Raw genomic sequence first — 27,256 nt, forward strand, 5'->3', positions numbered from 1 at the left:
TATATGTAAAAATTGTCCATCCAAAGCGTTCCAAATTCGAATATTTATATTCCTAGCATCTAATATTTTTTAAAAATATATATTTATTTATTTGTTTTAACTGGGTGATTATTTTATTACCTTTAACCAGTCCAGTCAGGTCAAATAAACCTCAGTTGCAATCTTAACTCTAATGATATTTTCCTAATATCTACTTGTGAAGATATTACTGGAGCTAAACACACAACATATTCTTAGTGCCTGAGTTTGTATGTCAGTCTTTTTCTTCAGTGACAATGATGCTGAACTGTAAGACTGACAAAGTGATTGTCAGCTAGCACTCCAGTCTATTCCAGCCAGACACCTTATTATATTAATCTTGCATTTGTGAACGATGTTTTTAATTAATTAATTATATATATACATTATTATTATTATTATTATTTTTTTTTTTTTATGGATACCAAATGTTACCACAGATACCTGCTCTAACATCTGATTATAGATCTTTAATTTAACTTTAGGTCTTTGTCTCTTTCTTGAAAAACATATCTGCATTTTGAACAATGAAAAGATAAATCCCCAGCAATTTTGGACTTACTTCTTTTGTTTTTTTTTTTGATCTACGATATGGTAGGGAAGCATGCAATTTCAGATACAGCTAAATTCTCTTAAGTACCATATTATTTTACTGGATTGCATCCAGTAGGGCTGCATTAGCCTACTGTCTTGCGCTACAGCACCATAATGGTCAAACAATGTTATTGCAGGACCTTACTTGTCGACTGTTTTTTTTTTTTTTTGAATTTATTGTGGGCTTTGTCGATAATGTTGATTAATCGTTTCAGCCCTAGCCGAGGTCGAGTCAGAGGTTGAAATAACCAAGCTGAAATGTCCCATTTCCGACCTCAGTGTCACACCACAAGATGGCACCATCACTCAACAAAAACATTTTCTGTTCTGCAAAGTCAGATGACCAAGCTGGGCTGCCCCTTCATAACCCCTTAGCTGGTTTATGAGTTAGATAATTGAATCCGATTATAATACATTATAATGGTGACACATAGTCTCTCTCATAGAATGACAAGAATGAGTGATGTTGATGATACTGGCAATGAGAGTGATTTCTACTTGCTTCTATCTGAATGAACATCAAGATTATGATGCTGAAGTTTTTAAAACTGATAAAAAAAAAAATTAAATTAAAAAAATTAAAACAAATCACACCAAAGTACATATTGCTGATTATTTTCCAGACTTCATACATTTGGTGGAAAATACTAGGACTTTTATGAGTAAGTGATGTTTCACAATATCAACTGAAAAAAAAAAAAAAACAACTGTCACAAAACTTCAAAACCAATTTAATAATGATGGCAACAAACTTTTTTTTAACCTTAATACAATGTAATTTTGGCTATTGCTACAAATATACCCCAGCAACTTAAGACTGGTTTTATGGTCCAGGGTCACACACACACACACACACACACACACACACACACACACACATATATATATATATATATATATATATATATATATATATATATATATATATATGTATAAGAATCCAATGCATAACTCAAAAAAGTTAGTTAGGCCTGGAAGAACTGCATGAGTAACGCTTGCAATAACGTTAACAGCCACCGGGTGGCACTTGGTGGCGCCTCACTTGGTTCACAGAGGATTAGTTCAAGCCTCACATATTAGGTCCAGAGGTCTGCTGCACAGATGGATTGACCTTTTTTTCTTACCCTTTCTTTTCCTGCTGTGATTGTGAAATGAGCTCTGACAAGTGCCTCAATGTGACATCATCAGCTTTACTTCCCAAAGCTATATTTAGCCAGGTAATGACTTTGAACTGTTTAAGGAAATTTATTTGAAAACAATGTTGATCAAGCTTTATTGTCCTAGTTTCAATTTACCCGTAGTTAAAACCTTCAATATTTCAATGACATTTTCGCCTAATAATTAATTTTAAATTGTAATGTCATGGTCAGTAGTCATCAAAAAGTATTAATGTTCCATGTAACTTCTTTATTAATTAAAACATGCATAACTTTTAAAGCACAGACCAAAATTCTGTAACTTACAATAGTTTAATTATTGTTAAAATAATTAACAAGTTCCAGTACTTAAACCGATGTGAAGCGAGATGAACAAAACAAAAACCACAGGTATATAGATAAAATATAAATAAGGACACAATCAATGAATAAATCAACTTGCACTTCAATGTAAAGATTTTTGTAAAGATGCTGCCACTATGTGGATTTAGTTTGCTATGGCAGTACAAATGAAGGTATTATATGATAGTGGTCATTTTGTCCTCAGCGTTGAGAAAGAAATATTACCAGTTCTTTAAAAAGAGGAAACAAACAATATGTTTAACTCAACAAATCATATGCTATTTCAAAAATATTAATACATATTAGCTGCCATTGATTAAAGAGATGCATTTTGACAAAACAGTACAACATTTTTTTCAACATTTTTTTTTTCGACACAGTGTGTGTAATATACTGTACACACCACAGTCTTACAGGTTCTTTTAATAATTTTTCACCAAACGTTTTTTTTTGGGGAACCCAACATGGTTCTTCTGTTGCATGGCTGTGAAAACCACCTTTGGAACCTTTTGTTTATTTATTTAGAGTGTATGATATATAAATACTAAAATAAAAACTAGTTTGTATGAATCTAACATTTCCACAACATTTCTAAATTTACAAACAAACATCACCACCACATACAAAAACAAATTTATGACGATGATGATTTGTAATTGTTTCAACTGAATGTAATATCTTCAACCTTCCCTTAGTTGTCACAGGCAGCATGGCAATAAAACATACAAACACTGCGGGATGAAGAGAAATCACAAATATTTGTTTGGCCCAGAAAGACAAATATGACCTTTATTCAGCCATTCACTCAAGGGTAACTTCTGTCAGAATGAGAAACCAGTTGATTATGTCACTTGACATAAGCCAACATACTTTGAACATATTTTATTAAACACACTAAAGGTGTTTTTTCTTTTCTTTTCTTTTCTTTTCTTTTCTTTTCTTTTCTTTTCTTTTCTTTTCTTTTCTTTCTTTTCTTTTCTTTTCTTTTCTTCAAATAAATTATTTGGAGTTTGATAGATTTTCTCTTTCTCTCTCTGTTTAGATTTTTTTTTTTATTGTTATTTGGCACCACTCCTTCTTTACCTTTATTTTGAATATTTTATATATAACTACTTCAAATGGACCATCAACTATTTGTTTACATTTAGGCTTCCTAATTAAAACAGTCTCACTGTAAACTATGCAGTTATTAAGTATGTAAATAAGTCAGACATCCCTTCTCAATTAACCTGATGACTGAAAGTTCCACCGATCAGAAGAAACAGGTACTGCTATAGCTACAGCACTAGGTACTGCGCACTGCTATATAACTGTTGTATTATGTTCTATTGCTGTTTTCAAATAGTTTCAAATAGTTTTTATGTTTTATGCCATTTTTTTAAACAGCGTGCTGTGTTGCTCAATATTTTAAAATGCATCTTGATCCTTTAAAAAATATATAATAATAATAATTAATGGCATACACATGATTACTGACATCACGATTTAGCAAATATTTTTATAGAATATATATTGAAATGCTAAGCAAGTTTAAAGAATGGGGCAGTGCTGTCCACAAAACATGTATAAAATCTCCAGTGCATCAGGTTCTGCAGAGTGTCTTGTGACTGCACTTTGTCCTTTGGTTGGCTGAGTAATTACAGGAGGTGTAGTTTCTATCATTGGATGCACCTTATTAGCTGCTTTTATGATGTCCATTGGTGTGAAGACAGTTGCAAAACTATGTTTCTCAGCCCAGCATTTTGGAGTCTCTGTTAAAGGAGTTACTTTGTTTTCTGTTTTCCCTTTTGGAGTGTCAGTTTTTAGCTCATCTGGGTGTACCTCAGAATCATTGGCATTTGGAAGGTGAAAGTAGGTGATTGTCCTCCCTGGGCACTCTTCCTCTTGTTCTGTGAAAGAAGGATCCTTGTCAGGCATCATAGGAGAATGGCCAAATAAGGAATATGGAATATCCTCTTTTCCAGAATCCCACTCTGACTCATCCTTGTCTTTAATATGCTTGGAAGTGTATTCATTCTCCGAACAAGATTTCAGACTCAGTAGGTTTTCCTTAAGTAACCAGTGACCCTTATCAATTGGGACTGCATCCCTGAGTCCCATCCTGGTATTCAGAGTGACACAGTTCATTGGCTCATTGGAGCTATCTGCTGAACTTGTGGCATTAAAGTATGACAAATCTGGAATGGCATTTGTACCTCTAAGACCTACTCTGTTCTCGACTTTGTCAGTTGAAGGAGATTTCTTCTCATCAGAACTACATCCTTTAGAGCCTTTTCCATAAAGTTGCTCAATAGTTCTTTTTACATAACCCTTGGCAATGGACAACTTGCATGTGTTTTTCTCTTCTCTTGATACGTCTGAAGATGTTAATAATTGGTATTCTTTTCTGTGAGAAGATTCAAGTTCTGACAATTCAGAACTTGGGCTGCTCAGCTGTGTCTGTCCATGCTGCATGTCTGTATTGCTCTTAGCAAGGAACATGTCTCTGATGGATTTCACTTTGTTGGTCTGAATGTGTACCTCTGGATCTTTTGACAAATCACTGGTTTTGGAATCATAGCTGAATGCTAATGATGATGCGACAGAATCAATTGATTCAGTTTCTGTGATTTTGACAATCTTTGATGCCTCTAGATTAGTTGCACTGATGTAGTTCCAAAGCCTTTTGCCAGTTTTCTGTTCTGTATTATAAGGTCTCTTACCCACTGTTTCTTCCTGGTCTTGTAGACTACCAATAGGCTTTGCAACAGTACTTGCTCTTTCCTCTTTAAACTCATTCTCATTTTCTTCATATTCAGTGGTTTCTTCAGGAATCTCCAAACAGTTTTCCTGATAGATGGAGTAGCATTCTGGTGCCTCCTCAGAATAAGTCTTACTTTCTATACAGAAGTCTTGGTGTGTTATTGAATGTTGTATTTCATCCACTTCTATATTTGATCCAATATGAGTATGAGGAATACCTTGCACCTCAGGTAATACAATATCCCTCTCTGTACTTTTTATTCTATTGTGTAACTGGTCATGAGTTTGAATGAACTGAAACTCATTTTGCAATTGCCTTGATATTGTCTCCTTTGAACGTATTTGATCTTCTCCATCAACTGGCCCAGGACTTTTCACAGTAAGATTCTTTTCTTTACTGAAATACCTCTCTTTAGGAATGATCTCATCATTATAGCATCCATTCTCCTCCTGTTGGATAACCTTTTCTTTTGCAGAGAAATTTAGTTTTCCTATACAGGTAACAAGTGATTCTGATAATTTCGACCCTTCCTTTTCAACTGTGTCTCTATGTTTTTCTGTCTCATTAACCACTTTTCCTATCAGCTCTTCTTTTTTTAATACTGTCTTCAGAGATTTAGAATTCTTCTCCCATTTAGCACTATTTTCTTTGCATGTACCACTTCCCTCAGTAATTTCCATTTGTCTTTCTACTCTCATCTCTTCTGCCTTTTCCAGATGTTTCTTTAAAGTTTCTTCTTCTTGTCTCTTGTGTCCTACCTTCTCCAACTCTCTGTACATTTTAGCCCCAAAGCTAGATTCACCAGATGGCATATCCTTGCCGATATCAGAAACAGGTATTGTATCCCCTTGAAAATTTTTCTTTGTGTTGTAAAAATTGTCATTTCTTAAATCCTGTTGGTATCTATTGCCAATCACAAGGTCCTTTTCAGGTCTTTCCAGTGAGCCTACAACGAACTCCTGTGAATTGTCACTATCTTTAAGGTGTGCAGTTATAGCTCTATCAATAACTGAATTAACATAGATGTTCACATAATCTTCCAGCACAAAATCTGGGAAACTAGCCATTTTATCTTTAGAGTATAGCTCTGAAAATGCATTCATTTTCATTGCTGGGAATAAATCACTACCTTTGTCAGTTTCTTTTGTCTGATTGCATATCATGTTCTCATCTAACTGCTTGAGGGCTGCCAACTCCTCTATGACTCTCTCAGGAACACCTAAATGTTCCATTAGCACTTGGATAGCATGTTCTTCCTCTTCTGAACTTGGACTTTGATGGGACTCACTCACAGAGGTCTCTGGTGTGGCACTGCTAAACCTTGCTTTATTGATCAGTACTTGGAAGCCCTTCCAGCTCTGTAACAACTGAACAGATGCTGAGTTGTGAAGGTCAGATAGACTTATCCTTAGATGTTCTGCGTCTTCTATTGCTGCCAATTCTTTTAGAGACTGCAGCATGAGCATAGCCTCAGAACAGCGTAGGTTGGCATCAGCCTGACCACATGCATTTAAATAGCTTAAGCCATCCTTTAAAGTCATAACAGAAAGAAAGGCAAGGAGTACCCGAGAGGAAGAGCTAAATGTAGATTCCACATGTGAAGAAAATTCTGCCAGACATTTAGATGCTTTCAGAGATAACTGAAGTGACTGAATGTAATAACAAAGCTGCTCAAGTACTGGCTTCATATCTGGCCTTACAGCCATTTTTACTGTGTAGAACTTCTGTGCTTGGAAATCTATCAGTTCTGTTGGAGCCTTTGTATGGATATCAAGTGGTCTCCTCAGTGAAGTATTTTCAGTGTCATATGAGTCTTTCTTACTTATTAGCTCAGATGTCTGTTGGTTTTCCCTTGTTTTTGTTAAGTGATCACTGTTTATTTGTTCTGGCTTTTTTGTCTTTGGCGAATATAGACAAATCTCTTTCTCTTCAAGAGCTTCCTTTGCTGATAGTTGCATTGAATTAAAAGATTGATAATTGAACAGAGATGCTTTTACCATTGTGTTATTTTTGGGTATAGTTTCTAAAGAAGGCTGGTTATGCAGTGGAGGTTTAACCTTTTTACTTCTCTGTAGCCAGAGTTCAACATACTCTGATGTTTGCCATCTCAGTGTGCCTTTGATGAGTGATGCATTTTGCATTTTTGTCTTGGGCAAAGTGTAACTACCAGCTTGCACTTGGGTGTTATTTTGATCTTTTTCAACCCAAAAAGGGCTTAAGTCATCTGTTTTCAGTTGAATACACTCTAACTGCTCTGTTTGAGATTTTAGAGGCACATTTCCATTTGCATTAATATTTCTCCTTTTTAGTAGTTTTTGAGCAACTTTTGCTCTGAAATGCTTGTTTAGTTTCATAGCTCCTTTCTGGCTTAATATATCAAATCTTTTTTTCTTTATTTCTTTCAGAATGTCAGCTTTATTAGGCCTTTGTTTTCCTTCTGGAATAGCAGACTTAAACAAGTGATTCTTTTTTACTATTACTCTAACTGGCTTCCTCCTTGTGGTTGTACCAAGAGTAACACCTTTAGATACTGAGGCTTTTGAGGATGCGATACCTGGGGTCATAGCTACCTTGGCCCTCTTTGTTGAGGTGGTGTTTGTTTTGTCAGTGGAAGTATAAGGTTCAGAAATTGGAGAGAGTGTACCTTGTTTTCCAGCTGACTGACATTTGATGGTTGCCAAGTTCTCAGATTTTATATCTTCATTAAAGGAATGGAAGATTTTATCTGAGGCTGCTGTAAAAGTGGTGTTAGAAGATGCTGTATAAGGTGAACTGCCAAAGCCTTGCAAATGAAGCTGTGTATTGCCTGAGAAGTTCTCTTGACAAGTCTGCTTTTTATCAATATGTAAAGGTGTCTCAAACATCTTTGTCTGATTGTCCTGAAACTGGGGATTCTCTGAACATCTGTAGTTGCTCAGTTGTAGCCGTGTCATGGTGTGAATTTCAGAGGCCAGGGTACATCGAGGCTTGGGTACAGGGTGGTTACAATGCTGTACCATACCGTATTCCTGCTTCACTTCTCCACTGTCCAGCTCTTCCATGTAAGAGTATGAATGGTTCTCATTAATTTCTGTATTACGAACAGTCTTGATGCTCTCAGTGGATCCTTGTTTGTGCTGTACCTTGTGCAACCCTGGAAAGTGGGAAAGCGGTGAAGGTAGCCGCTCTAACTCCATGCTTGCAGCACCTTCACTGATTTCAGTCTCTTCATTTACTTTACAGCCATCCTCAGGGCAGAAATGGTTGCTGTCATCAGGGTCACGCTCACTGACCTCTGTAGTAAGAGTATCACTATGTGGGAGTATGCTGTCAGGTAAATTAGCATCCAGGTCAGGAGAGGAAAAGGTGGTTGCTTTACATTGATTGTACACACTGGAACGACTGACAGTGGTTGTCCAATGAATTGTTTCCTCCTCTTTAATAGTGAGGCGTACCTTCATTTCTACAGTCATACTTCCATCTTGATTCACTTTGAAAGATTTTTCAATGTCATCATCTGAAGGCATGTGTGTGTCATCCTCTTTCTCACCATCCCGGCTCTTGATTATACCTGTTTCAGCAACTGACTCAAGATGCATTGTAGGCTCGACTTCCACAGAGCCATTTGGGTTGCTTGGAAAATCACACATACTTCCTGATATACTGTTTTGTATTTGATTCACAAAGTAGTCTTCAGAGGATGGGGAGAAGGGACGAGATTTGGTACTGCTGGACTTCTTTTTTCCTTTAGAATGTTGATGATACATAGAAAAAAATAGGTTTTCACAGTGTGATGACAGATGTAGATGTTCATTAAGACCAGAAGTTGTTAGGCCAAGTCAGGACAGCAGAAAAGCATTGCAGTTGAGAAAAATAAAGAGCATACAGACACAGATTAGAGAGAGCATGTATGCTATAATCCATATTGAAGGATGTAGGTCACTGTAGGTATTACTGTAGATATGATTGTCTCAGCACTTGCTTAAAGCCTCAGTAATAGATTATCTTGACATGTAGTGTAATTGTATAAAACATTTTTTAAATAGGAATCTATCATGAATTTTTAACAGATGTCTTACATTTGCAAATGATTATTGAATTTATTGACAGTTACTTTACCTCATTATTGTAGCAGTTGAGCTCAGTGCTAGAATAAAAGTAAAAAAAAAAAAAAAAAGGAATCAACTTACTGGTTACTGGATGTCGCCGTCCTAGTCTTTTAACAGGTAGCCATGTTAGTGGAGATGGCTTCTGAACATCATAGTTTCTTTTTTTGAAGGGTTCCCGGCCAGCAGCCACCAATACCCCAGAGCATAATATCAAAGCAGGAAGCCCATCCACCTATGATAATGTGAAAACATCTTTATTGTGTATCAACAAATTACCTGTTCAAAAAAGCAGGGATAAAATGTTAGTATTAGTAGTCATCCTAGAATACGCTACAATTCATGATTGTCAGATCAGTTCACTTATAAACAAAATTAACAGTTATTAACAAACATATGTAATCAAAACACCTAAAATTCTAACACTTAAATCTATTAAGTAAATATTGTCAAAGTCTAAACATTTCCCATAAATACTTCTCATAAATACAGTACTTAAGGGCCATCTACCTTGCTGAAAAATACCTGCATGTGTAATGGCCACAGGCCTATCCTGTGTGAGTTGCATTTTCTATGATAATGCATTTCTGTCAATGCTATGTTTAAAATGTCTGTTAAAGGTCACTTTAAAGCTTCCTGTCTTAGTCTCATGCTAGGCTACATTGTTTACAAATTCCAAAAGAATGTTGCTTTAATAAAAGTCAGTGGGATCCAGTGTTGTTTTAGACCCAATTGACTTTCATTGTATGGCCATCAGGCAAAATTCACAATGGCTGTAACCATATTTTTAAAATTGTTATATCTTGTATTTGGGTGCTGGCCCAAAACATCAGTTTGCTTCAGTACATGGTGCCAAAGATACAAAGAAAGTTTTGTAATGATAATCCATATGGTGCTATGGGTTCGTAAAATAGAACATTTTAATACAAAATTAAAAATGGCAGACACCCAAAATGGCCAGCATAAGAAAATTATTATGCCACACCCGAATCTAAAAAGACAGTCACTTGATTTTGTTTGGTCAAACTCTTTAGAAGTTGTAAGTAAAAATGGCAAATTTTCATATCTCTCGAGCAGTGACACTGTGACGACTAATATTGTGCATTCAGTGTGGGATGACAATGTCGCACACAATGTTTGGTGTCAAATTTCCAAAGCCTTGCAAAGATATATCCTCAAAATCATATTGCATCATGCCATCAATTTTGTTGATGCGTTAAGAGTTTGGTGTATCAACTGAAAATCCATAACTTCTTTATGATGTTGCCTGAAGATGATCTGAATCAAATTTGGTGAAAAACAGAGTTTGAAAAGGTATGTTTGCAAAGAAGTTAATAATGGCGGACGGCAAGTTTGACCGACTATTGAATAGCTGGTATCATTGTTCTCAGTCTGACTCAAGGAATCTATCAAGACCCGTTTCATTACAACAGGCAAAATTAATAAAAAGCTACTAGCAATTTTTGATATTTCTTTAAAATTTGTACTCCAAAACTTTCTGAGTAGCTTTAAGGAATTGTGTTGAAGACACATTTTAAGTTTCATAATGATAAACCAATGTGTTTGTAAAATTCATCATTCAGTGATAAAATTTAAAATGACTCTATTTCAAAATGCCTAACATAGAAAATCTGTTCACCTTGGAATGCTGCATTGACTATAAAGAGACCAGCTATGTGAGTTTTTGGCCAAAAGGTTCAGAAGGAGTAATTTAGAGTCTACAACTATGTTCTGATTAATGTTCAGACTGTTTTCTATCTGTGTGCCAGATGTCAACATTTTCAACTATGGGCTACCATAGACTCAATATAGAAGAAGAAGAAGAAGAAGAAGAAGAAGAATTTAATTTAATGGAAGAAGATTAGACCTTTTTTTTCAGTTTTATAAATAAAGACCTACCATTTTATATTAATTAAAGTGGTCATCGGATGCAAAGTTCACTTTTACATGTTGTTTGAACATTAGTGTAAGTTGGAAGTGTATGTACACATCTACCCTATAATGATAAAAATCCGATAAAAGGCTGCTCCCACGATAGTTGATTGACATGAGCATCTTACGTCAGACCTACCCTAAATCAGCTGTAACAGTCCGACCTCCATTGTTTCAATGCTGGAGCAGAGATGTAACTTAGACAAGAATATCTCCGATTGAGCGATTGAGGGGATGGATGTAATAATGAACATAGTGGTCGTCATTTACTCCCGACATCTGAGCCGCTGAAGATGCTGTAATTACGTTTGTTTGTGAATGGAATGCACCTCCCGATCTACATATATCTGTCTATGTTCGCGCAAATCATTCATGATCCAGCTTCACTTGCAGCAGAAGTGAGTATAAAGGTTTTTTAAATGAATCTTTGCGATTGCCTTTTTCTAATAACGTGCTAGTTAGCAAGTTTAGCGGCTAAACATGGCTAAATGCAGCTGAAGTAAACAAGCTCGTCACTCCACAGAGAGAAGAGAGGAGTTAACATTTAACAAAGCTGTAACATTTAACATTTAAAGCAACCTCGACCAGAAAAGGATGATTTTTGCAGAGCTTATTTTGGCAAGGTAAAAAAGGTATTATTTACACTACTATTAAAAAATTTTAACCGAAGCATGTTATAGACTTTTCATTAAGACCCTAAAGAATCATATCAACTTGGTATGGAAAATGGGCATCCGATGACCCCTTTAATAACAAATATTGATGCAAGCAGCAATTAAGAGGCCAAGCACAATAAAGGTAAAATGAGGAGCTATAAGCAAAGCAACAAAATTCAGACCATCTGTTAGATATTTAGAGATGATTTTAAGCAAATTTTTTTAAGCAAAAAAAAAAAAATTAAAATGGTAGAAAAATGTTAATGATAGAAAATGGAAATCAGTTGAATTGTGTTGTCAATTTATTAAACAAGTCAGAGGGGGAAAAAAAACAAAAAACAGCTGTTTCTTATGGTTCAGAAGTTATTATCATACATATATGTGAAATATTTTGTTGTTGGTAGCACTAGAAGGATTGAGTTAGAGATTCCAAAATTGATATGGTAACATGTTAGCCTGTCCTCTATTATCATGTAGAATTTCATAACTTTTCCTCAAGTGGTTCTATAGGCTGCAAGAGGGCCTAATTATGCTTTACAGAACAGTTAATGTTAACATTATTAATAAAGCTTGTTTGGTGGTCTAAATGGCATGTCTCTGATTCCCCTCACTATGCTCTATCCCAGACTGCAGTGCAGTATAATAGGATGAAATAGTAAAGAGGCTTAGTGCCACTGGGCAGCATGTCTTCCTCAATCTGTAAATGCTATTTATGCTCACTCAAACACTGGGTCAGCTTGCTTATTGACACGGTCACAACTCTAATCTCTAATAAAACACTCAGAAAATATGGTCAAAAAATGCCTCTGAAAATATGTGTCGGTTCCTTTGGTTTTGTTTTGGTTCTTGCTTGATGTGAAGTTGGCATGTCAAAACAAGTGAGCATGTATCTTTGTAGTTTGGTGTTGAATGCAGTTGAATGAACTGAACTTATTCCGTAACTTACACAGTTAATAATTAAATGACTTTTAATAATTAAATTCCTTTTAGAGCTGCTTTATAGCAGAACTGAATTATGTTTGCATCATTGAAACATTTTCGTGTTTAACACTGTAAAGCTGCTTTGACACAACCTATGCACTATATAAATAAAGAGAAGGGGGAGAGGGGTGCAGGTGATCACATGTAATGATGAAATGGACTTAAAAAGAAATCCTCATGTAATTAAAAGGCTTAAGCAGAATAATTAAATTACAAATAAAATATTGTTACTAAAAATGAATGTGATGTGGGGACAAAATCCTCACCCTTCTTCCATCAGGTGTATGTAACTTGAGCACCGGGAAATGCATAACCTCTGACATGCGATCTAACAGTGCTTCAAATGAGTATGTTGTTCTTCTCTGCAGCATCAGGGTGTGCTTCACTTCTGGTTCTCCATTACGGAACAGTACTAGCCGCTTTGGTGAGTGCAACAGGATGGCATGCTCATTCCGTCTTGCACTGCAGGTTCCATGTTGAGCAGAGCTATGTGTATACCAAGCCAAGCTGCGGGCACTAACAGGACGAGCGTGATACCAGGGAGGCAGTTTTCGGCGTGCTCGTTCAAAGTCAATGGGTTTGACAGTTCGACGATCAGAGCAAATGTAGGAGTGACCATGTTGTAACTGATCAAGAGACTGAACCGCCGTATGACCACGAGGAGTTGTAATGGTGCGCACACCAAATGGTAGTGGCACACGCTTGGATAGACTATCCAAGAGAGCCTCAAAAGTTTTAAAAGTGCGGCTGTTGATAACCACAGGCAGACCACTGAACTGGGAATCACCGCTTTTATAAAAGCACACATGTTTGGAAGCAGTTGGCTCAGTGATGTAAAGTGGCCGTGATGTCATCTGAGTGTGACCACTATCGGTAGACTGGGCCTGTGGAATAGCCTTTCGAAGTATTGGAGCATCACTCATGATCACAATTTACCTGCATCCTACATGAAAGGCAGGCATGATGGGAGAGAAGGAAATAAGTGAATTTGACTATATATATATATATATATATATATATACATACATATATATATATATATACACTACCGTTCAAAAGTTTGGGGTCAGTAAGACTTGTAATAGTCTTTAAAGAAGTCTCTTATGCTCATCAAGGCTGCATTTATTTGATTAAAAATATAGAAAAAAACAGTAATATTGCAAAATGTTTTTACAATATAAAATAATGTTTTTTATTTTAACATACTTTAAAATAGAATTTATTCCTGTGATGAAAAGCTGAATTTTTATCAGCTGTTACTCCAGTCTTAAATGTCACATGATCCTTCAGAAATCATTCTAATATGCGGATTTATTATTAGAATGATCAATGTTGGATAATATCAACAGTTGTGCTGCCAAATATTTTTTTGGAACCTGTGATTTTTTTCGTGAATAACAAGTTTAAAAAGTACAGTGTTTATTCAAAATATAAATATTTTATAACAATGTAAATTATTTATTATTAACTTTTAATAAACTTTTAATTATTAACTTAATACATCCTTGGTGAATTAAAAAAAAAAAAGAAACAATAAAAATGTACTGACCCCAAACTTTTGAACGGTAGTGTATATATATATATATATATATATATATATCAAGCTGCACATCACTGAGACGTCAACAATAATGCGTTTGACCAAAAACACACTCAGGTGAATCCATTCCTTTTTATAATACGATCTATATTTCTGAAAACACCAGCTTAAACATCACTAATGTCTATGCTGGAAGAAAATACCCTTTACATTTTAGAAATGATTCTTAAAAACGCACACTGACTGACCACTAGTCTGAATATTGGAGAGGCAGCAGGTTACAGACTCTGCATCACAGTGAATGGCAGGTGTTGTTTACTGTTTAACAGGCCTGGATTAAACAATTACTACAAATGCTCCAATAAAATCACTATTCAGCCACTTAATTTAATACCACTACATCAATATTGATGAAGATCTGTTTCAGACAATATGCTTTAAATGCTAAAGAGTAAAGAATGTTTTTTTTTTAAATTAGATAATAATAATCTTTCTTTAAACATTTTTAATAATTATAATGATTAAACACAATACTGTATACACAAAAGGCATCCTTTATAAAAAGGTCAACCAAAGTATATATTAATCTTATCTTTTTGATAGTCAGAAGTGCTAATATGAGCAGCATTAAATATTCCACTATAAGGTTACTAAAAAAATATTTTTTTCCATACACAAGTGGAAAATAGTTATGTTCATTTCTTTTCTAAACTAATATCCCTTAGTGCTCTAAGTATAGCTTCATACAAAGAAGATGACAACTACAGACAATTTAAACAAAGACTTTACAATCTTTAACATCTTTAAATAACAAACTCAATGTACAGTAATACAGTTTGTAAAATACTCACCGTGTTCCTCATTTTGACCAGAATTTAAGTTAACGCGAACATTTTATCGTGCCTAAGCACTGTCATATGCTCCACTGAGCAGCCCTACGATAGAGACTAGATGTTATTTTGGGCAACTGCTTCAGGCTTCATTTGCTTAATCTTTGCTCACTTGTAATCTCACCAACCAGGGACAACATTAACATGCAGCCCAGCTTTAAGAGTGTGTGAGCTGCGCACGCTATTATCTACCCTGTTGATCTATTATAGCCATCAGGTTTCTCGATTTTAGCACTGTCACACAAGCACACTAACTATAGGCAATATCTTATGTAAGAATAAATACCTTGAAGAAGATACGGTCTTATCAGTGACAAACAATGGTTAGTAAATAAATAAATAAATGTATGTTTGCAATTCATATAATCAATTAGTAGCCTATTAGTAGTGTTATTCAGTTTCAGGACTTTTACACACTCACATGATGTTAGTGGAGCAACTAATCAGCTCTGTTCTACACTGCTAAGAAGGGTAATCAGATGTCTTTGGGGACAATCTCTATTTTTTGTCGTCCATGTAAATGTCCCTGTTATACAGAACCTTCAAAACTCCCCACAAATACACTACAAAAAGCCAGACAAACATCGCCTGTTGGATACCACAGCAATCGTGTAGCCTATGATTGTTTTAATCAACCAGATGGGGCAGCTACACTGGCAAGTCTACACGGTCATACAAGTGGGTCCCCTTATGAAAAAGAAGTTTATTCAAGTGTGCTATTAGTATACTTCTTTTAAACTAAAAATAGGAAAGTATACTTTCAGTCTACTTTTCAAGTACTTCTCAGAAATGTGCTTATGTACTTCTCAGAGATATATTTAAAATGAGATTGCAGTATACCTGACTTAGAAAAAGTCTAAATATATTTAAGCAACACTATACTAAGCTCAGAGAGTTTTCATTGTTATATGGTAGGGGGCGCTATTACATGTCTTCTGTACAGAATTTCCAAAACACAGATGGGTCCACATGTAATCTAACACAATCATCAGACATAAAAAAAAAAAAAAAAAATCAGATCAGTAAATCTGTGTAACCTTATGGAATAAAATGTCGACCCATGAAGAGGTAATAATGACTATCAAGTTCAAGCTTTGGGGTGTTGATCGACTCCAACTACGTTTTAATTATTATTCTGAATCTATTTCAGTCTTTTTAAGCGTTTTGTTCAAACTATTTCTTTCTTTCTTTCTTTCTTTCTTTTTCTTTCTTTCTTTCTTTCTTTCTTTTTTTTTTTATTTATGAAACTTACCCACATTCAAGTGTTCATAAAAAAGAATGCATGAAGCTAGAATAAAACGTTTTTGTTTACATGCACATACCCTGTTCTTTCTTTTGATAATTTGTCTGTTCAGATATTCATATAATATACATAATATACAAAATATATACAAAAATAATACCCAAATAGGGACATAGTAGTATACTTAACGTATGTTGTAAAGTTCAAGTTCAAACCTCCAAACTCCACTCCTCCTTCAAGGGCGGCGGACAAAGCAAGCACGGGCCGTAGCGCTCCCTACTCACGGCCCGAGCAAATCACCACTCCTTCAAAGACGGATTCCCGGCCATCAGGATGCAACAAAACATCGTCAGCGAGCCTGGGCCGCACCCCGGATGCTGCCGTCGCCAGCCCCCGCCCTTCTCCTCAATCATCCGGGTGGGAGCTCACTGCTCATGTCTGCGAAGAGCCAGCCATCGCCTCTACAAGCCACCACGGCAGCACGAGCTCGCCCTCGCTGGCGGCAAAGTCCCATTCGCAGCTCTTGTCCCATCATTCTTTCAACCCCTTCCCCTATCCATGGCCTGCAGCACCACCGTCCAATTCTAGCGCAAGTATATCTTCACTAATGGCACAAGCTTGAGCATGCCTCCGCTAACGACGCAGGCTCCGACATCCACAATTTCTCCTCTCTTCCCTTCTCTTTTCTCCACCCCAGGAGCAGTCCCTAGCATGAGCATGCCTATGCTAATGGCTCAAACTCTGACGCCCGCCATTTCCCCTCTCTTCCCTTCTCTTTCCTCCGCACCAGGAGCCATCTCTAGCGCGAGCATGCCTCTGCTAGCAGTTCTGGAAGCCACCTTTCCTCCTCCCCAGACCCTCTCTCCCTTCTCACTAGCCTCAGCCACGCCCCTACGAGTTCCTCCAAACGCTCTAGCACTGAAACCACCCCCCGTACCCAACTCCATCAGGACCCAGATTCTGGCAGAAATTCAGATTGTTGGCACCAGAGGCGGACCCGCTCTCAACTTCAGTACCTCCTTATTCAGAATTGATATTCCCGTAAACCACCCTCTGAGACCTCTCCTTAAAGCTTCCTTTAATTCCATTCTACAAAGCTGTTTCCCCTAGGACCCTCCTGTCATGCATGGAAAAATTTTAAAACATTCCCTGCTTATAGTCTACCGTTCCCTGATTTTTCCCTGCACACTATCACCTCATTTATCTCCCATCTCAACATCAACAAAAACTTCCTAATCAGCTCCATTAAAGGATACCTGAGCGGAATCCAATTTTTCCACAAACTATTATACAGTTCACCTTCACCTCAAATAACCAATTCACAGACCTCTCTGCTCATTAAAGATATCCAAAAAACCCATCCCAACCGTCCAGACACCAAGCAACCTATAACTTTAAAAATATTGACCAAATGTATCTCCACCCTCCGTAAGGGTTACCATTCCATCCACACCACCCGCACATTGGACGCCATGTTTATCCTGGCTTTCTTCGGTTTCCTCAGATGCTCTGAGCTCACTATTACATCTGGCTTTAACCTAGACAATTAACCTTTAATCTAGATGACGAAACCATCTCTTACTTCATAAAACAAAGTAAGACAGACCAAACAAAGAAAGGCCACTTCATTTACATTTTTAACCTCCAATCACCCATTCAACCATTCCAAGCCCTCCTAGCCTTCCTCCGGCTGAGGAAATCTCAATTCAAACTCCCATCTGACCCCCTTTTTACAGACGACTTCAACTTCCATTGTCGGCTGGAGTATTGTGGGCCATTTGTTCCGAATAGGCGCAGCAACCACAGCGGCCCAAAAAGGCCTCTCCCAGCAGCAGATCCAAGCACTCAGTCGCTGGTCATCAGAAGCTTTCAAGAGCTATATCTGATCAGATCACTGCCTCATCAAGGAAGCACACCAAACCCTAATCGGTCAACCCGTTTAACGCCAGTCCATTCCCATCCATTTGAACTCCAGACCCTCCACAGCAACCCCTTTTAATCCCCCTTCCACAAAGACATATCCCCACTTCAACCATCCCCTCAGCACCCTGCCTCTAGGGTAAGAGCCTCTAGACTTCTTCCCCACATTGCCGCAGCAGCGCCCGCTCCCACAGGAGCCTTATTCACAGTTCCCCATTCCCGCAGCAGTACCCACTCCCGCAGGAGCATCATTCACAGTTCCCCACTGCCGCAGCATTGTCTGCTCCCGCAGGAGCCTTATTTACAATTCCCAACTGCCACAGCAGTACCCGCTCCCACAGAAGCCTCATTCATAGTTCCCCACTGCCGCAGCAGCGCCCGCTCCTGCAGGAGCCTTATTCACAGTTCCCCACCACCACAACAGTACCCGCTCCTGCAGGAGCCTCACTCACAGCTCCCCACTGCCACAGCAGTGTCTGCTCCCGCAGGAGCCTTTCCTCTATTCTGCCACAGCAGTGCCCGCAAGAGCCTCTTGTGTATTTTTTGCCCCTGCCACAGCAATGCCCACTACTACAACCAACGTTCAGCATCCCTTCAGCCTAAGCTAGGCAAATTTTGGTGGGGTTATTGAGCTTCACTCTGGCTGCTGTCCTGCAGTAATAGCCTTTTTGGGGAATGCTTTGGGTTCAGGCCAAATGCCGAGCTCGGACCCCTCTCCCCGGGCAGGGGGAGTGCCCTAGGCTCGGAAATGACTACGAGCTGTCCCTCTCCTGGACAGCACGCCAAATACGCATAACATTTTATGCATAACCGTTTATTATCTGTGAGTGTGAACTCGTGAAGCATACTTTGTGCTCAAAATTAGCCCAAAATGCAATATAATAAGCCCAATTAGGGATAGTATATAATTTCCAAGGACACAAATATACATTGTAAATATATAGTAGAACCTTTACAATATATGTTTGTGAAAACAAAAAATAAAAATTATTTTATTTTAATTACAATTTAAAAATTAAAAAATATATATTTGTTATGTTTATTTATAATATATGATTTGTTTTATTTATGTGATGTGTTAAATGATTTTGTTATAACATAATATTGGTTTGATCTGTTTGCAATGATTTCCTATTTGTCGTGGTAAACTATATTTTATAAAACGGTTAGTTCTGATCCTTGATTCTGATGTGTTGAGCCATGTTCAGAGTAGTTGTAAAATTATTAAAATGCAATGTATTTCTTTTTTATTTTTATTTCTTTTTTTATTTTAATTAATTTTAGATTTCCCCCAGTCTACCCTAAATTAATTTTACTCATTTACTTCGTATGAAATAATAACATTTCATTCTGTTCTGTTATTTCTGCTGCAAATTCTTTTTGAAGAATTCGGCTGCATAATATTAAACCAGCTACACTTTAAACCTGAAAACTGAATAACATTTCTGTATTCATTTACCATTAGATCTACTTACACAAAAGGTGTTTTCTCAGTCATATGCTGTGGCTGGAAAAAAATCCATTTTAATTTATGCAATGCAATCCAAATCTTCAGAATCCATAAGAATACAAGGAAAAGACCAAAATGAAATCCTCTTTCCTCAGCACCCATAGTAAATGTCAAAACCCAAGCTGACTTGCTTGTTACAAATTCAAAAGTTTTCCTCTTTCTATGAGATTTGCGGCAGACTAGATGTATCAAAGGCGTGTTACTACCCTCCTCAGTCCATCTGAAGAACTCCATTAAGAGGATTATTCATCTCACCCTAGTGACCACCACACTATCCCTCCTCTCCAAACTTATGTTTGGTGTATGTTTTAATGTTAGCTGTAATGAAAAATACCATTCTTTCTGCCATAATTTTATTTTTTACTTCTTGAAATAATTTTCTTCCTCCCCTTTATTGCTGCAGTGGAGTCTAACATTTCTCCCAGGTCCCAGGCCACAATATCAAAATTGACAGCCACAAATAGATTGTCTAAAAGGCTTTGACTTCATTGAATAAGCATGAGCACGGCATGTTTTAAAATCTAAACACGGTGCGGGTGTTTTTATATCACTGTATCTCTGAAGGAAACTGACTGTCTTCAGAAAATTGTTCATGTCATTTTCAATGTCATGCCTGTAACTGCCTGATAAAGCACAGTATTGCTTTGTGTACAGCCGTTACTGGGAAAACCTCTATTTCTGCCGCTCCAAAAGCACCTCCTGCTGGAAGAGAATGAATTTGCATTTTTAGTCATCCCGTCTGATTTACGCAGCAAACACACAGAGCAGAGTTGTAAATATGACCTGATACACACACACACACACACACACATATATATATATATATATATATATATATGTATGTATCAGGTCATATTTACAACTCTGCTCTATATATATATTTCCATGGGGAAGTGCCACTACACATACAGTGGAAGTTTTTGGGAAAGACGAGGGGAGACAATGAGCATGGATCACTGCTATGCGAAGAGAAGCTTGGCAGCCAAACAAGACATAGTTTTAACTTGCTAGCTAATTTAACTTACTTGTTATATATTTTGATTGTTATCAGAAATAATATACTCTAGAGGGACAATGTTGTTATTGTAAATCTACCGGAAGTAAAGTTTGGGCCACAAAAGCACATATGCGCAGTAACGTTTGTTTGTGTTAATGCTGCTGAAATCGTCTATACCATAGATATGTATAACTAGATGCCCTATTAGCTTCTGTTTCTATGGGCCACTATACGTCTGCCATTTTAAAATGGCTGTGAACACTCGAGAGCAAGTTGCCAATGTGTCTGCACTGCAACTAGTTATACGCATGTATTAATATCTATGTCTTTAGTATACTTCAGAAGATACTTTTGCTAAACTAACGCAATACAACAAGACAAAGGCATTAGTTAACAAGGCATTTAAAAGGTACTTAAGTTTAAAAATGTGTAATATTGAGTTATAACATAACACAAACCAAAACATTATTACCCGTGAAAGGGTATCCCATTTTTTCAGGAATTTAAATCTCTGTGATTTCTACAACCTTCGGCTGTACATGATTGTGGCATCTTTGAATATTCATTGATTATTATTTTGAGTGACATACAGTTGCAAGATGGCAGAAACATCTACGTGCTTGGAGAGGCAGAATAAGGCATCTAAACATATCTATGGTCAATACGGTGTTAGTACTGTGAAATTCTTTTATTTGAGTGCACCAAAAAAGGAATATTTCAGAATATAAAATGTCTCTAGGTTACGTACATAACCATGGTGGCGTGACCATGGTGGCGTGACCATGCTCTGAAACACATGTGTAATTAGTCCAATGGAGAAGTGAGACGTCAGCAGCAGCTTTTGGTAAAGGAAGGAAGCGCTTGCAGGGATGCTGGAAGTATGGCAACGAGATGAAGCGTCTCGTTGAGAAGGGTCTGGCTGCAGAAACATATGTAACCATGGTACGAGGGAACGAGACCAATAGGATCTGGCTGCAGACATGCATTGCATTTTCAGACTTGCACTCTCAGACCTGCACTCTCAGACACCCGCACTTCCGGAAGTGACGTCACTTGCAGTCTATTTTATTTTTTATTGTGTTTTATTTATTTATTATATTTTTAATTGAATCTCTCATTTTACATTTTACAACAGTAAACAATAAATAAATAAATAAATAAAATAAAATACAAATTAAAAAAGACTGTAAGTGACGTCACTTCTGGAAGTGCAGATGTCTGAGAGTGCAAGTCTAAAAATGCAATGCATGTCTGCAGCCAGACCCTATTGGTCTCGTTCCCTCGAACCATGGTTACATATGTAACCTAGAGATGTTCCATTTCAGGAATTAATGCTGCATCAGAGCGCTTTGGGAGCAAGTATGCCCGCACCACTAGACTTAGAAATGCCTGCCTAATGTGGAAGAGCACAGCTAAGGCGAGAGAACAGAGGAGCCAGGAGTGGCCCGGACATCAAGGCTATAAAACCTCACGAAAGTAAATGGCATGGACCAGCCCGCGGCATTGCAGATGTCGGGCATGGAGACCGCCATACTGTGGGTGGAGTGAGCCTTGACCCCCAAGGGAGAGGGGGGATCAGAGGACTCATATGTAATTGAGATGAAATCCACAATCCCCCCGGCTAAGGGTCTGCTTAGTAGCAGGGCGAGCACAAACCATAGCGCACAAACAACTGGTCAGACTTTGTTTTCCTTGTCTAGTTAATGACTGCGTAACTTTTTTTTTTTCTATGAACTTCTACAAATATTTCACTCTAATTAACTTGTTTTGTTTGGTAAATCTGACTGTTACGTTTTACAGTATATTACTGCCTTTTCCTTGAAAATAATATACTGTAATTTACTGTCTGGTAATTTACTGGCAGCACAGTTGCCAACATATTACAGTTTTCTACAGTTTGTTGCCATAAATTACAGTTTATTACTGTTAAATTACATTTCATTCTATTTTTCTTCTCACCTTACATCTTTAACCCTTTAAACCCCAGAGCAAAATCTTCAGTTTTAGGCCTAATTCACATGTGCACAGGTATTTTTATAAACAGAATTTCTGAAAATCTTCACCCTAGCAGGAGTTTTGAAAAAGTTTTGGTTTCAGTGACCTGATACTGTGCATGTGGATGAACAGCCAAACCGCATAGAAAAAAGCAGCGGTTTTGAAAATACAGCAGAGGATTAAATAATTCCTAAAACAGCATTACCAGCTTCACACATTACTAACCAGATTGAATTGATTTCTGTCAGACTTTTACAGAAGCACTTACTGAGAATTAACAGAGGTTTTTATGTTTTAGTGTTTTGTTTGACACTACCATCAGGGTGATCAGTGTTTTTGTTGGGCTCTTGACCCTTGAATTTTTACCCTTGTCTTTTTTTTTTTTTTTTTTTTTTTAATTGCTGCATTTGTGTTTTTAAAGGGAACAGGCATAACATGATGATTATATCAATATCAAAACAACCAACAATACCAGATAATTGTATTAGTTCTATTTAGCCATGACAAACGCGCTTTAAAGGGAACCCTGGGTATCAAGATTTGTAGCTTAATATAATGTAAATGATGCCTCTTACTGAAATATGGGTTACACTTTATTTTGATAGTCCACTTTAGACATTCTATGAACTATAAGAAACTTTGCAACTACATGTCAACTAATTCTCATTAATTTGCAACTACATGTCTACTAAATTTCAGGGTAGACTGTTAAGTTAGGTTTAGGGTTAGTAGAATAAGTTGACATATACTTGCAAAGTTTAGATGTTAGTGTTAGAAGATATTAAGCAGACAGTTTACTAATACTCTAATGACTAGTTGACATGCAGTTGCAAAGTTACTTACTGTTAGTAGAATGTCTAAAGTGGACTATCAAAACAAAGTGTTACCGAAATATGTAGTAGAAAACCCATGAAAGATTTACATTATTTTAAAAATCCACGTTATTATATACATATTTTGGACTATGGGGGGTGCCATTATTTTGATTAGAAATAGCGTAGCTCAGTGCAACCATTCTACGTAATCAAAATAATGGCGCCCTCCATAGTCAACACAAAAACGAAAACAAAAGTAAAAGCACATAGTAAGAATTAAATAAAATAACAAAATTCTATAATTCAGACAATTCAACTACAATTCAGTGGCATAATTTATTCATGCTGCAGTGCATGCTGGGAGTCATTAATTAGTTTTATACTATGCTGGTATCTAGCACAGTGCTTAAAGTAAGCCGGTATGCACTGGTATGCAGTACCACCACTTCTATATTTTAGCCTTTTAAAACTTCCAGGCAGGTGTGTTGAGGAAAGTTGGAGGTAAACTCTGCAGGACACCGGCCCTCCAGGAACAAGTTTGCTGACCCCTGGTGTAGGGTGTGATTTTAAACTTCTTGAGTGCTGACTTTGAGAGCTGTTAATTCACGGTATATTGCAGTAGGCTACTTTCTCGAAAATGACAAATATTACTCAGAATGCACTGTTTATACTGTATATTACTGATTTAATGGAAAACAGTGTGTTACTGCCAACATTTGGTCTTTTTTTTTTTTTTTACAGCAATTTTTAACAGTGTAGTTGTTATTAGACCTGACAATTCCCCTGTATGTCATAATTAATGAATCCCTATTTACTGTCCAGTCTGATCCAACTAGACAGTCTTATGAGATTGATGACTTTCTCACACCTAGTTATGATTTGATCTATTGGCTCATTTCCACTGAGTGGTATGGTTCAGTACAGTACAGTTCGGTACACAATTATTTCTGTTTCCATTGTCAGAAGTTGTGAATGGTACCAAAATAGCTAACTGTACCATACCACTTTTTTGGGACCCTTCCATTGGGGAACCTAGCACAGTAGTTTGGTACCCTAAGGGGTGGAGCTAGACTCATTGCAGAATGCTGATTGGTTGAAAGAAAATCATCATCTGCGCATGCTACAAGGGGTATGACAACACAAAAGGAATGAAGCATCTCCTTCACTCATTCGCCATGCTGCTCATATGTGTTGGGCTCGTTTACATCAGAGTGCGCAAACAAAAAATATATTAGTGTATTTGTTGTTGGCAGGTTCTGTCCCAAATCATATTGTACTGAACTATACCACTCGGTGGAAACAAACCACTAGTGTACCCTCCATGTTGTTCTCTCCTCAAACTAGACCCCCAAGAATTTAAATGTTTTAACCCTTTCAATGGGCATATAAATCTTTAGTCCCTGTTCTGGAGTTTCCTTTTAAAAACAAAAAAGCAGATTCTTAGATTTTGATATTCTAAAACCCCATTCCTAAATTCAAACATTGCTGCTCTCAGAAGCTTAATGACAGATTTTATAGCAGTAAAATCCAATGCCAATTGGCTCTAGACAGCTTTGTCACATTTTCCAACTTGCCATGTTTTGGGTGATGTGTATACGAATGGGAAATGTGTGCCTTCAGTGAGTGGATCGGGATAATATTTTTAACACTGGGCTAATATTTTTTAATGCTATGTTGTTACTAAAATATTAATTTTCCTACACATCTTGACCTTTTATGTTATATATTTGCTATAAAATGCTTATGTTTAGGTTTGGAGGTAGGATTAAGGGATCTAAAAACCTAAATCCAGCGGTGAGGCAAACGGGAAATCCAAACAGACAGTCAATAGTTCAAACGAGGGGCAAACAGAGTCCGAAATGGCAAGACAAAGGGTTAATTCACATCAGGTGATAAATCCAGGGCAGGCTGCAGACTGACAAGATGATATAACAGGCAAGGATACAAGAGTCTGATAACCAGACTAGAAACAAGACTTAACTAGACTCAGGAAAACTAGGAAATACTCGGAGTAGCTCCGTAATGTTGACACTTGGAGAGTGCTAAATGCTAGGCAATACTCAGCCCTGAATGATAGTTTGGACCTCATATTTATGCTGTGTGTAATTGGCTGCAGCTGTGTGCATAATCAGTGAAGTGGAGCATGGGAAATGCAGTCCAGAGTGTAGTGCAACAGTCTGTGTAGTGTGAATGTCAATAAAATGGCAAGGCGACCTCTAGTGGTGGGCACACATACAAATACATACTCTGGTGACACATACTAATACCTAGGCTACGTATAAACAATGAGACCAGGGTGCCATTTCAGAAATCTGGTCACTTTACCGCAAAGTCGCCAAACTAATACACACAACCTGATTTACATTCAAAACAGTTTACTCTAACTGCAACAAACTGATTACTTTGGCCCCATAATGCAGCTTGTGAATAAACAAATATATAAACAAATACACTTGATGAGTTCACAAGATAAATGTAAACAATAAAATACTGACTGCAAAGACTGCAAAGGAAAACTACAGCAAAAGAAACGTCCCAGGTTACATATGTAACCCTGGTTTCCCGAGGAAATGAGACGCTGTGTCCAAAAATGCTAGGGGAACACCTTCAGCGTGACCATGCTTTGAACACGTGTAATCTGACCAATAGAAGTGATGTGTAATCTGACCAATAGAAGGACGAGATGTCACGGGCGGGTGACATAAGCGACCAGGAAGCTTAAAAGCGCATGCGGCAGAGCCGGGCTCAGCTTCAGGGGATGAAACGAGTGCTCATAGGGATGGCAGAAGTATGGCTTGAGACTTCCAAATCTCCAAATGCCTAGGATGCAGCTAGGGCAGGAGGATCAGAGGAGCCAGGAGAGGCTCGAAGAGGGGCGTGGACCATCCCGCAGCGTTGCAGATGTCCTGCATAGGGACACCTGCCAAAAGGGTCTTGGAGGCCGCCATGCCTCGAATAGAATGAGCCTTGACCCCCAGAGGTGAGGGAAGATCAGAGGACTCGTAGGCTAAAGAAATGGCATCAATGATCCACCTGCTGAGGGTCTGCTTAGGGGCAGGGAGACCCCTTTTGGGGGGGCCATAGCAAACTAGCAATTGGTCCGCCCTTTGCCACAGGGCTGCTCTGTGGACGTATGTGTCCAGTGCTCGCATACAGTTAAGCTTCTGCTGGTCAGGCTACCTGAAGGGAGGAGGACAGAACTCCTGGATTACGACGGGCTCTGGTGCAGCGGAAGTGACCTTCGGAACATACCCTGCACGAGGGTAAAGAAATGCTTTGGCCAGTCCAGGGGCAAAGTCGAGATTGGAAGGGGCCACTGAAAGGGCCTGCAGGTCCCCAACCCGCTTAAGGGAGGTTAGAAGCAGAGTAGTCTTGATAATGAGAAACCGATCAGAAATGTCCTCTATAGGCTTGAACAGAGGTCTACAGAGAGCTTCAAGCATCACAGCAAGGTCCCACATAGGGACACGAGGCCTCAGCCTCAGCACACCATGGAGGAAATGTGTAACCAGGGGGTTCTTGTCCACTGACAGGCCACCAAGAGAGGTGTGGTAGGCCAAAATTGCCGCCACGTAAACCTTCAAGGTTGAGTGGGTTAACCCTGTGGAGAAGCAAGCCTGCAAGAACTCCAGCACTGTACCAATCAGGAAGTTGACTGGGTCAAGTTGGTGGTCTCTACACCATGAAGTGAAGAGCCTCCACTTCAGGGCGTACAGTTTTCTCGTAGAGGGAGCTCTGGACTGGAGGATGGTCTCAACAACCTCAGTTGAGAGACCGGAAGCTATGAGCTGTGCCCCCTCAGGGGCCACACCCACAGCTTCCACAGCTCATGTGAAGG

At 37.9% G+C, this 27,256-nt stretch overlaps 1 protein-coding gene across 1 annotated transcript; it reads right to left on the minus strand.

The window, feature by feature from the left end:
• Positions 1 to 1,625: 1,625 nt before the first annotated feature.
• LOC127168711 (uncharacterized) lies at positions 1,626 to 14,988 on the minus strand. The gene is made up of 4 exons (XM_051115753.1): positions 14,900 to 14,988; positions 12,775 to 13,451; positions 9,024 to 9,174; positions 1,626 to 8,578 (listed from the first exon to the last, which is right to left on the minus strand). The coding sequence occupies exons 2-4, from the start codon at positions 13,429 to 13,431 to the stop codon at positions 3,642 to 3,644; spliced, it is 5,745 nt and encodes a 1,914-aa protein (XP_050971710.1). The 5' UTR covers positions 13,432 to 13,451; positions 14,900 to 14,988; the 3' UTR covers positions 1,626 to 3,641.
• Between the last annotated feature and the right edge of the window lie 12,268 nt (positions 14,989 to 27,256).

Source organism: Labeo rohita, chromosome 7, assembly GCF_022985175.1.
Source record: "Labeo rohita strain BAU-BD-2019 chromosome 7, IGBB_LRoh.1.0, whole genome shotgun sequence".
In the NCBI taxonomy this organism is placed as follows: domain Eukaryota; kingdom Metazoa; phylum Chordata; class Actinopteri; order Cypriniformes; family Cyprinidae; genus Labeo; species Labeo rohita.

Bases quoted from the DNA above. Each gene is read 5' to 3' on its own strand.
- LOC127168711 (XM_051115753.1), bottom strand. From the start codon at position 13,431: ATGAGTGATGCTCCAATACTTCGAAAGGCTATTCCACAGGCCCAGTCT. The intron at 9,175-12,774 runs GTGAGGATTTTG...ACATTATCATAG, and splicing joins ATACACCTGATGGAAGAAGG to GTGGATGGGCTTCCTGCTTT. The intron at 8,579-9,023 runs GTAAGTTGATTC...AACATTCTAAAG, and splicing joins ACGGCGACATCCAGTAACCA to GAAAAAAGAAGTCCAGCAGT.